This window comes from Austrofundulus limnaeus, unplaced genomic scaffold (genome assembly GCF_001266775.1).
Source record: "Austrofundulus limnaeus strain Quisiro unplaced genomic scaffold, Austrofundulus_limnaeus-1.0 Scaffold89, whole genome shotgun sequence".
Lineage (NCBI taxonomy): Eukaryota > Metazoa > Chordata > Actinopteri > Cyprinodontiformes > Rivulidae > Austrofundulus > Austrofundulus limnaeus.
Window position 1 is genome coordinate 1,682,056 of NW_013952491.1, and position 11,243 is coordinate 1,693,298.

Below are 11,243 nucleotides of genomic sequence, written 5' to 3' on the forward strand. Positions count from 1 at the left end.
AGGAATGCTTCCAGCACCTTGTTGAATCTATGCCACGAAGAATTGAGGCAGTTCTGAAGGCAAAAGGGGGTCCAACCCATTACTAGCGTGGTGTACCTAATAAAGTGGCCGGTGAGTGTATTTTATGAACTGTTGTGACTAGTTTGTGATTAAATTGATGATTTTGAGTACAGACTGGTCTGAGTGGTTATAATTATAGTTACACAGAGCAGGAGGTACTAACAGATTCATGCCTGAACACACCTTCAGCACTTCATTGAACCGTTGGTTTATCATTAAAACAGGAAGTTTGTATGAGGACCTGACTTTCAGCCGTAGGCTGGCCATTTATGATGACGCAATAAAAATAGGCGGAGTCAGGTCCTGAAGATGATGTTAAAGGCTCTGTCCAAAACAGTGGGCTGGGTCCTCTGAAGGCCGAATTCATCGGCCTCATACGTCACAGAACCGCGACGGAGGCCGTTTAAAACCGAAGACTCCTCCAATGCGGCCGACAAATACGTCCTTCCTTTGGCCTGAACCGAAGGACAGGTCCAATGGATCCTTCCCGGCCCAGCGTATCCCATAATGCATTGCAGCCCGACCAGAGATTTTTTTTATGTTGGTAATGGCGGACGAAGTGAGAGAAAAGAATATGTTTTAAATAAAACTGTGGTGGTATAAAATTTAAATTTTCTGGTGGTTGTGTTTCTAATACTTTTATCATTTGTATAGACGTGTTTTTAAATTCTACTTTTATCAGAAAAAAAAAACGCAAAATAAACATGCAGCTACGGTGGGACAATTAGTTCCTCAAATATTACCTTTAAGTTCTTTTTTGTTGTATTGAAATTTTTGTTTTTAATTGAAATGAATAAACTATTAAAAAATTAAAAAAGTTAATTTTATTGTTTCGTGATATTAATAACGCTAATATATTGATATTTTTCTAATTTCGATCTATTTTTGCTTCTGTTTAGCGTCATCACAGTTGCTACGCCACAGGACGTACGCCGGAGTAAGGATGGGAGGCTGGACCGTCCAAATTCACTGACACTTTTTTCCCGGTCTACCAAGGACRCGGCCCACCTCGACCGGGTAATAATAATAATCCATTAGTCTTATATAGCTCTTTTCGAGACCCTCAAAGATGCTTTGCAATAGTAGTAGTAGGGTAGTCTGGACCCTTCGGAGGACCCGGCCTGTTGTTTTGGACACAGCCTATGAAGTGACTTCCTGAATGGAGGGACTGAACGCAGACGAGCTACAGAGCTAACACACCTGCCTTCAGCCCGGTGCTGATGTGGTTGTTTAACTCTTTTCACATTCAAACATTCAACTATTGGTGTATTGTCTATCTGGTTAAGAACACATATTAAGGTAAACGAACACACCTAAACTCTTTTATTATCTTTCAAGTTCTTAAACAAAGAGGTGCATTGTGGGTATTTTACAAAACATTTCTTACTGCTTTACTGTAGTAAATTGAACTACAAGCTGAAACAAATATTCGGTCAGATTCTTGTCTAGTACCTGCAGAGGATGACAGATGACCTGGGGGTCCCATGTGACTGGAGGGGGTCACCCGGGCGATGCCACTGCAGGGTCGCTTCTCCATCTTCATCTCCCTGCTGAGGACCAGGAAACACAGATCAGGGAAAAACATCTGCATCAAACATCTGTCCTGATCTTACAGAAAAAAACAAAGTGGTTTCTTTTCTGTACAAATTACCTTACAGCTAATTAAATAAACCTTACAGTTCATTAAAACTATAAAAACAAAAAGTCAGTTCTTGTCCACCAGGGGGAGACATTTTCCAACTGTTTTGTCTCTCAGCTGAATATGAATATTAATTAGTCTAACAATTAAGATTTACATTTTTTTAAATGTACACATTTCAAGCTGCACAATATACGACTCATCCAAACCAGAGCACAATAATCTCGCCTCTGGATGAGACGTCAGACTTTCTTCACTCCCCAGATTCACAAGTGTAACGCTGCGTTCAAGGGATGTAAAAAGCTGGGATATCTGGGCTTCAGCAGATTTACCAGGTGATGGAAAGAAGCTTTGGATTGTTTGTGTGCGTCAGCGTATCAATTTATCTGAATACTTCCATTCACACATTTATCTGTCTGGAAAAACTGCAGGAGGAACTTTCCACTTTCATGGGTTTGGACAAACACCTGGCTGAAGACCTGCTGATGTTGGGAATGGAAACTTATCCATGCAGCGTGTGCAGAAGGCTGGAATCTGTGCGTTTTATTTTTGTCTTCTCACGACTTCCTGCTTGTTGAGAGCATCTCGTTTCTTCCAGAGGCCATCAGCTGGTTAAATATTGACGGTTTATGGTCTGAAGGTGCAGGATCCGTCCCAAATCAGCGTCTGATCTCTGCCTGGTGTTTAACAGAGTTAAACTTTGACCAAACAGATCAGATCTGAGAGGTGAAGCTGCTTGTTTACATCCAATAACTTCCAATGAACGAAACGGTCGTTATCAACGAGTGCTGAAAGGTTCATCCATCCATCATCCATCCATCCATCATTCATCCATCCATTCATTCATCCATCAACCCAAGGAACAACATTAGACCGAGTACTGAGCCTTGTGGAACACCATGCAATGTAGAGACAAACAAGAGAAACAACCCTACACCCTGTCACTTACTGTACATCTAATCAGTTTTACAGTCGTTGAGCTCAAATCTGGTGTGGTAGTAGCTGAGAGTCATTCACAACACAACTCTGAGTGAGACATTGTGAGCCAGTGAACAATTATTGAGGTTTGACCAAAACAATTAGAACTGAAACTTGGCAGGTAATATGCAAGAAATGCAATATAAGGAATTCCAGGTCTTTATTCAAACGTTCAGTCATCCCTGATCTGCAATAAGACTGCCACAAACGATTATTTTAATGATCGATTAATCACCGATTATTTATTCGATTAGTCGACTAATCAGATCATATGTTAATTGAATATAAAACATACAGCTTATCGTGTCAGAATGCAGCTGCTATTATATAACCATGGTTAGATTTTAGCTATATGCTAACTAAAAATAATTGCTGTGGAAGGTAAGTTCTGCTCTGCAGATATTACACAGGTTTCTCTTTCATTTTCTTAAAATGATCCCACACTTTGAGCTCTGTTGTCAGGTAGCCATGATACCAGAGCCTGTCTGTATAATGTCTTGTGACGTCCACGGCCTACCCCAGTTACCACTACTGTGCATGTGTGTCAAGGACAGAAAGGCAGATGTGGCAGTGGAAGGAGTCAAAGCAGTTTGGAGAGAAAAACTAAGTAAAGAACAACAACAAAAAAAAAAAAAAAAAGAAAACGATTAATTGATTATTAAATTAGTCATCGATTATTTTAATAATCGATTAGTCGTCGATTAATCGATTAATCGTGGCAGCCCTAATCTGCAACACTGAAATGTGAGGATTTTCTTTCTGCTAGTGGAGGTTTGAGAGCACACCAAGGCCCTTTCTGGACAGCTCCAGAGGTTCTGCTGGTGGAACGAATCCTTTCAGCTGGTTTGAGAATCACAGTGACACAAACATAACGGAGAAATTACAAATCTTTCCAGCTTACTCTGCTGATTTTTGGAGCTCCAGTTGGGTTTTGAGTTTCTTTTTTGCCCCCTGGGTCAGGTCGTACTTGTTGAGGTCCTCTTCCGTCAGCCCTAAAAACTGGGAGTGGTCCAGAGAAACCAGTCTGTTAGTTTATTTTTCAATCCACTCAACATAATCCGGATTAATCTGATGTAAACACGCAGTAAGACCCACCTCTTCCATAGTGAGCTGTTTGAAGACGGGGTAATATTTGTGCAGCCGAAGCCGGCGCAGCCAGTCCAGGATGCCGCTCTGCTCCGGAGAGCCGGGCTGGGAGTGGATCGGCGGGGCTGTTTGGGACGGGGAGCGGGGCTGGAGATGAGACAGGTGCAAAACGGGCTGGCTGCTGGTTTGCAGGTGAGGGTAAGGGGGCAGAGGGTAGGGGTGGTGCGTCTGGGAGGGGGCGTCGCCTCCCGCCGCCACCGCGGAGCTCCTTGTGGGGGCGGCGTGAGGCTGCGGGGGAGGAAGCGGGGGAGGCAGGAGGTGAGGAGTGGAGCGGGTCAGCACGGAGCTGTGGGTGCTGACGACGGGCTGAACGCTGGCCACCCTGTACACCGCCCTGAAAGAGGAGGGGAAAAAAGCCTCATCATCCCTGGAAACATGACTCAGCAGAAACATCAAGGCTCAAACAGGGTTGCCAGGAAATGATGAAATATCATGCTGATGCTTTAAAACTCCTGTATGTGCTGAGTGGGTGTGTGCTTTCATTGCCAACAGGTGATTAGGGGGCGGGGCATGAAAGATGAGGTGTTTTCTCATCATTATCTCATGAACCCTCAAACTTTCAGGTAAATATTATAGATCTGGCAACACTGAGCTGCATTAACAAAGAGTCCAAACTGAATGTCAGGTCTAGGGCTGGGCGGTATGACCTCAAACTCATATCAGGGTATAAACTGAATCTCTTCCTTCACAGTAATGGTATAAACTGCAGTAGAAAATGATCATAAAGCGCAAAGATAATGTAATTTTTAGAGCATTTATTTAGCAGAAAACTGTAATCATAATCAAACCCAGCATTTTTGCTGTAGTGCAAATGAACATAACAGCAATACAGAAGAAAAACGGTTTCAAAAACAAACAAAAACATTTCTCAAATTTTCAACAATTTCAAAATAAAGTGCAAGTTATAACCAGTACTTCAAGTAAAATTAGTCATTTAGACATAAAACATTCTAAATGGGCATAAGTTGTCTCAAATGTGTGACAGGACCTTAAGCTGCACATAGTCCTGTCATAAAAAACTATTTCAAATAAATGGAATGTAAGTGTGGTGAAGCCAAATAAATGTAATATCTGCCTGCCATACATGAGCTTCTGCCTGTTGAACTCTGCTGCTCTCAAAGCAGAAGCACGTTATATTAGCAAGATGGTTTTATGACTGAACGAACGTCCACATCTTTTTTACCACGTCTGTGGGTAACAGTGTGATGATGTAATGATGACAGGACGGTTAAGGGTAAATTTCTACCGTAGGCCAACTTCATATCGTTTCTACCATCGCATATACCACACAGCCCTAGTCAGGTCTCAGCTGGTCGTCAAAAGTTATCCCCAGCCTGAAATGAGCCTTACCTGTTGGCTCCTCTGTACTGCAGCATGCAGCCGAGACCTGAGGGAGAACCAACAAAAACATCATCAAACAGTTCAAAACTAAACTAAACATTTTTATGGTGCTCAGTGAGGGTCGGTGTGTCTGCAAAGACGAAGATAAAATACTGGTAGGAATACAAACACGTGTTCAAATTTCTTAAACACATAATAAAATTGTTTTTCTGGTTGATGTGGTCAGTCATCAGTGTCTAAAAACAGTATAATAAATTAGATTCACACATAATTAACAAATGTGATCTAATTAAATACTAATCTAGCTTCTAATTAAGCTGTCTGCTGCAGGTAAGATGCTGATAACTGATCCCTCTCCATCAAGAAGTGTCCCTTTAAGCCAAAGCTTGGCTGCAACGTCCCCCTCGAGTCCAAATCTGAGGAGCCAGATTAGTGTGTGCAGGGTGGACGGTCCCACATTGTGGTGAAGGGTGTGTTTCTGTGAAGCTGGACCCGTTCGCTCTGCTGCTCCCGAGAGTTTGGATCAAATTCACACACGCACACACACATGCTGCACAGGTGGCTATAAATACACACTGGGATGAAGTCACACACACACACACACACACACACACACACACACACACACACACACACACACACACACACACACACACACACACACACACACACACATCAACATGAGGTCACCACACTCTGTGCTTCCCAACACAAACAGGCCGCACCGAATTCCCACACCGGACAGAAATAGATCGGGTCCGCTCCCCGTGACACCTCAGAAATCACAGAGTGAAAGTCCTGCTGCAGTTCTCTCCTGTTGCCTCCTCTTGCCTCATCCCAAACGTCAAAACGTTCCCCCTCTGCTCCTACGGACAGATTTATTTCACCTCCTTGCTGCCATCTGCAGAAACTGCTTTTATGGACTCTGCTATCTGACACTGTAAAAGCATATCTGCAGATTTATGTCTCAGACTGTTTCACTTCTTCACGTCTCTTGTAGAATAAAAGGAGTCTTACTGGAGCTGGAAGTGAACGGGCAGGCTGGGGCTGCAGTGAGGGGCGATGACGGGGGAGACGAGGGACAGCCGGGGGACAGAGGCCCGTTGGAGGTGAAGAACAGCTGGACGGCAGGGAGCTGGACGACGTGGCCAGGCAGGGCTGGGACATACCTGGGTCAGGACAGATGCAGGCCGTGAAGTTTAACAAACAAAACAACGAGCGATTTGACATTTTCTGTGAAAACACAGCTCGACTGCTGGACGCTGAAACGGCTAACGAGTCCAAAACTCAAGCTAAAAGTAGCAAAACATTCAACAGAGATAATGAACATGGTGTTGGGCTCAGAGTATATGTTGGGGACAAATCTCAGCTACTACCACACCAGAGAAGAAGACTCAATTGGAGAGGCTAGCGACTAGCATGGATAAACTGGTGTTAGCATTGAAGAGGCTAGCAACTAGCATAGATAAGCTGTGTTAGCAGTGGAGAGACTAGAGACTAGCATAGATAAGCTGGTGTTAGCAGTGGAGAGACTAGAGACTAGCATAGATAAGCTGGTGTTAGCAGTGGAGAGACTAGAGACTAGCATAGATAAGCTGGTGTTAGCATTGGAGAGACTAGCGACTAGCATGGATAATCTAGTATTAGCACTGGAGGCTAGCGACTAGCATGGATAAGCTGGTGTTGGTAGTGGAGAGGCTAGCAACTAGCATGAATAATCTGGCATTAGCACTGGAGGCTAGCGACTAACATAGATAAGCTGGCATTATCACTGGAGAGGCTANGTGGAGAGGCTAGCAACTAGCATGAATAATCTGGCATTAGCACTGGAGGCTAGCGACTAACATAGATAAGCTGGCATTATCACTGGAGAGGCTAGCGACTAGCATGGATAAGCTGGTGTTAGCAGTGGAGAGGCTAGTAACTAGCATGGATAAGCTGGCATTAGCACTGGAGGCTAGCGATTAACATAGATAAGCTGGCATTATCACTGGAGAGGCTAGCAACTAGCAATGGATAAGCTGGCATTAGCACTGGAGGCTAGCGANGGAGGCTAGCGATTAACATAGATAAGCTGGCATTATCACTGGAGAGGCTAGCAACTAGCAATGGATAAGCTGGCATTAGCACTGGAGGCTAGCGACTAGCATGTATTAGCTGACATTAGCATCGGTTAGCATCGCTAATGCCAGCTTATCCATGCTAGTCGCTAGCCTCTATGATGCTAATACGAATAATGTCCTCATTTACCAGTGCCAGCCTCTCAGTTAGCGGGGCCAGCTGCTCAGTTAGCGGGGTCGGCCTATCATTAATCAGATCAATAACTGGCTTAGGAACAGATACAGTATAGCCTCCTGCTACAAGGATGTAAAAGCTGCTGGTTGTGCAGTAGTCTTAATTTTGTCCCTCATACTGTGTCAGAGCTCATATCAGTCAAACTGACTGTGTTAGCACCATGTTTGTTGGACTTTTGTAGTCAACTCTTCTCCAGCCACAACTTATTTTCAGCGATCAGCTGTAGATGAACTTCCAATGATCAGTTTGACAATTTTGATCAAATCTGTCCAGATTTTAAAAGTCACAGCTCTATTTTATAACATTTTAAATATTTTTTAAGATGTTAGAAAAATAAATTCTCTGAGGAATAATTAATCTTCTGTTACGCCTCACCTGCAGGAGTCACAAGGCTTTATGAGTGGAGGTGACTCACCTGGAGGTGACCTCTAAGGACTGAGGGAAGAACTTCTCCAGTCCTTCATCAGGAAACTCCTGCGACAGCTTACGGAGACACAGAAAAATATAAAAAGATACGCTGATGACACCATGCTTTATCGCTTAAGACAGTTGCTTTAAATTCCCCCTTATTTTTGTTGCTAGTTTAAATAATACAACAACAACAACCAACAAATACACAACTTACCTGAGAGATCAACTCTGCCACCTCCTGCTGGGTTTTGACCACAGTCGACACGAAACCATCAGAACAGCTGACCTGAAGGAGCCGATCAGAGAAAGGAGGAATCTCAGCCATGCAATAAAAAAATAAAAATTCAGAAACTTTACGGGTTTGAACCGACCTCAAACACATATTCTCTGGCGTCCTCTGACTTGTGCGTCACTCTTCTTAGCATCACCCGTTCTATCACTGCAGGGAGATGAACTTATCAGATCACAGACCACTGAACACGGGTCCAATATTAAAAACAGATGACTTTATGTGCCGCACTCTTTGGACTGATACGCTTAAAAGTCCCGAGGGGATATAAACATGTGGTTCAAAGGAGGAAGTTCAAAGGTCAGGACAGGGTTTTATTAGGCAAAGTTTAAAAAAATAGAGATCTTTGGAAATCCTCTGAATCTTGGTCAAAGTTTCCTCCAGATGCTGACATTTTCCAGCAAAACATCTCCTCAGTACATGTTGCAACACCTAAACAAAGAGACTAATACATATAAAAAAAACTAAACTAACTATCATTAAATTGTAAACAATATGAACTTAAAGAATGAAGAACAGAAAAGTTTTTTCAAACTCAAAAGGTTTTAGACAAATGCAATTATTTTTGCCTGTTTGTGTTTGTAATCTACCTCTTGAACCAGAGGACGTATTTTAATGAAACTCATGAAGTCATCGGAGCTACATCTACAGCTGTTTTTCATCTGAAGCTGACCCAGTCCAAAGCTAATCCACTTTATCTAACACAGACATGGCTTTAACTCCATTATTGAATTAAACGTTGGTTTAAAATAAAATTATTTGTCGGGCAAAAACTATTAATTTTTACATATTTGCAAATTTCAACTGTATTAATCGTCATCTCACATCTGTCTGTGGGTTTGTGCATAACTACTGAAAACTGTCAAAACCACCAGGTGAACTTGTGTCCAGCTGCGTTTTTTTGAAGATACTGTTGAATTTAAAGGGTAAATTTGATCAAATTGACAATAATTCATCACTAATTTCTACCACCTGTGTTAAAACCAAATGATCATATTCTTTGAGTGAGGCAAACCTCTGTAAGAAGAGATGGTCTGCTCCACAAACTCAAGGCCCAGGGGACAAATGCGGCCCACCACAGCCTTTTATGTGGCCCGCAAAAGCTTCAAAAATGTATCAATGTCTTAAAGAGGACCTATTATGGGTCCTAGAACAAGTTATACAGAACATGTTCATTTGATTTAATTCGCAAAATGAATCTCAGAGAGTGAGATTTCACATTTTCAGTTCTGCGTGCTCCGAGTTCTCTTCAGAACAAGCTGTTATGCAAATAAGGTGCTGTTGGTGACCCCCTCCCAACCTTTTGTTTACGTTAGCTCCGCCCTCCCAACATGGCATTCATGTTTGAACTTCAAAAACGTAGGCTGTGTCCAAAACAACAGGCCGGGTCCTCCGGAGGACCCAGACTACCCGGTCGAGGTGGTCCTCGGTAGACCGGAAAAAAGTGTTTGTGAATTTGGACAGTCTAGCCTCCCGTCCTTACCCCGGCTAGCAAACGTGATGACGCTAAACAGAGGCAAAATTAGATAAAAATTAGACAAAAATAAATATATTAGTGTTATTAATGTCACAAAACAATAACATTAACTTAAAGATAATATTTGAAGAACTAATGGACCCGCCGTAGGTGCATGTTTATTTCGTTATACAAGTTCTTTTTATGACAAAAATAATAATTAAAAACACGTCTGTACATACGATAAAAGTATTACAAACACAATTTCTTGAAAATTTTAATTTTTATACCACCATATTTTTATTTAAAACACTTTTTTTTCCTCTCGCTTCGTCCGCCATTACTAGCATAAAAAATCTCCAGTCAGGCTGCAATGCATTATGGGATATGCTGGGCCGGGAAGGATCCATCAGACCTGTCCTTCGATTCGGACCAAAGGAAGGARGTATTTGTCGGCCGCATCGGAGGAGTCTTCGGTTTTGGACGGCCGTTGTTGCGGCGCTGTGACGTATGCAATTTGGCCTTCGGAGGACCCGGCCACAGTGTGGCCACCGGCAGGGCTTGGTAGGGACAAACTGCAGCATCTGACCGAAGTCAGGCGCCTTGGTGCCGGGGGGGCAAACGCGTGTCCTTCGCCGATTCCTGGAGTCGGCGAAGACGAACCGAGCAGCAGCCAAGGTCTGCGACTCGCAGACCAGAGGCTCCCCTGAAACGAAGGCTGTGGCACAGGAGACTATGTATGGAACAATCCAGTTTTTTAAATGTATTTTATCAACTTGTCTTCTGAAGATGCTCTGTGTTGGAGGATCAGTGAATCTGTGTTCGACTACTCCACCTAGGCTGCAGAGTCGAGCACAGATCCACTGAGAAACTTGTGGTTTCAGTAACATTTCCTTTAAAAACTGGACTTTTGAGGTTAAATACATGTTCATAAGTAGTTTCAATAAATTATAAGTTAAGAAGGGCATGGACATTTTTCTTTTTTAAATCGAAAAAATATATAACCATGAGACTAAAGTACCGAACTGGATCGTGAATTCTCTGTATCGTTGCAGCCGTATTAAATAAAATGAAAAACAATTAGTTGGCTCTTTGAGGGCAGCCATGATGCTTATGTGGTCCTCGGTCAAAATGAGTGCGACCCCGCTGGTCAACTGGACAAAAGACGAGTTGAAATGATGAAAAATATGGGTTTAGAAAGATACGACTACACAGCTCTGTCTAACAGGACACCGGGCCGGGCCGGGCCGGGCCGGGCCGTGCCGTGTAGCAACAAGCTGCAGAGTCGGGTTTAAAAGAGTCACACATCCATCAACACCTTGCTGGGTGTTTGTTGGGCAGCAGCTGTGGAGGTTTTCTAAATAACACACACACACACGCACACACACACAATCACGCACACACACACAATCACACACACACACACACACACATACACACACAAAAAACCCACCGAGCTCAGAGGGGTGTGCTGACGAGGCACCACCCCGACTTTAATGCTTTTTACACCTCCAGTTAAGCCTGCCGTCATGCAACAAGTACAGATCGGTCCATTTCACCAGACCTGAGGTGGAGCACTGTTAAACACACAAACACACACACACACACACACACACACACACACACAC

General features: G+C 43.2%; 1 protein-coding gene across 2 annotated transcripts in view; it reads right to left on the reverse strand.

Annotated features, from left to right (window-relative positions):
• Positions 1–1,512: 1,512 nt before the first annotated feature.
• Positions 1,513–11,243, reverse strand: part of zcchc14 (zinc finger, CCHC domain containing 14) — a gene marked incomplete at its 3' end in the record, with an annotated part of 20,687 nt that continues 10,956 nt past the window's right edge. Inside the window, 8 exon segments of one of the 2 annotated variants that reach the window (XM_014012212.1) lie at positions 1,513–1,607; positions 3,579–3,676; positions 3,773–4,157; positions 5,174–5,210; positions 6,182–6,333; positions 7,875–7,942; positions 8,085–8,156; positions 8,242–8,309. In XM_014012212.1, coding sequence (XP_013867666.1) covers positions 1,513–1,607; positions 3,579–3,676; positions 3,773–4,157; positions 5,174–5,210; positions 6,182–6,333; positions 7,875–7,942; positions 8,085–8,156; positions 8,242–8,309 — 975 coding nt within the window. 2 annotated transcript variants of the gene reach the window in all.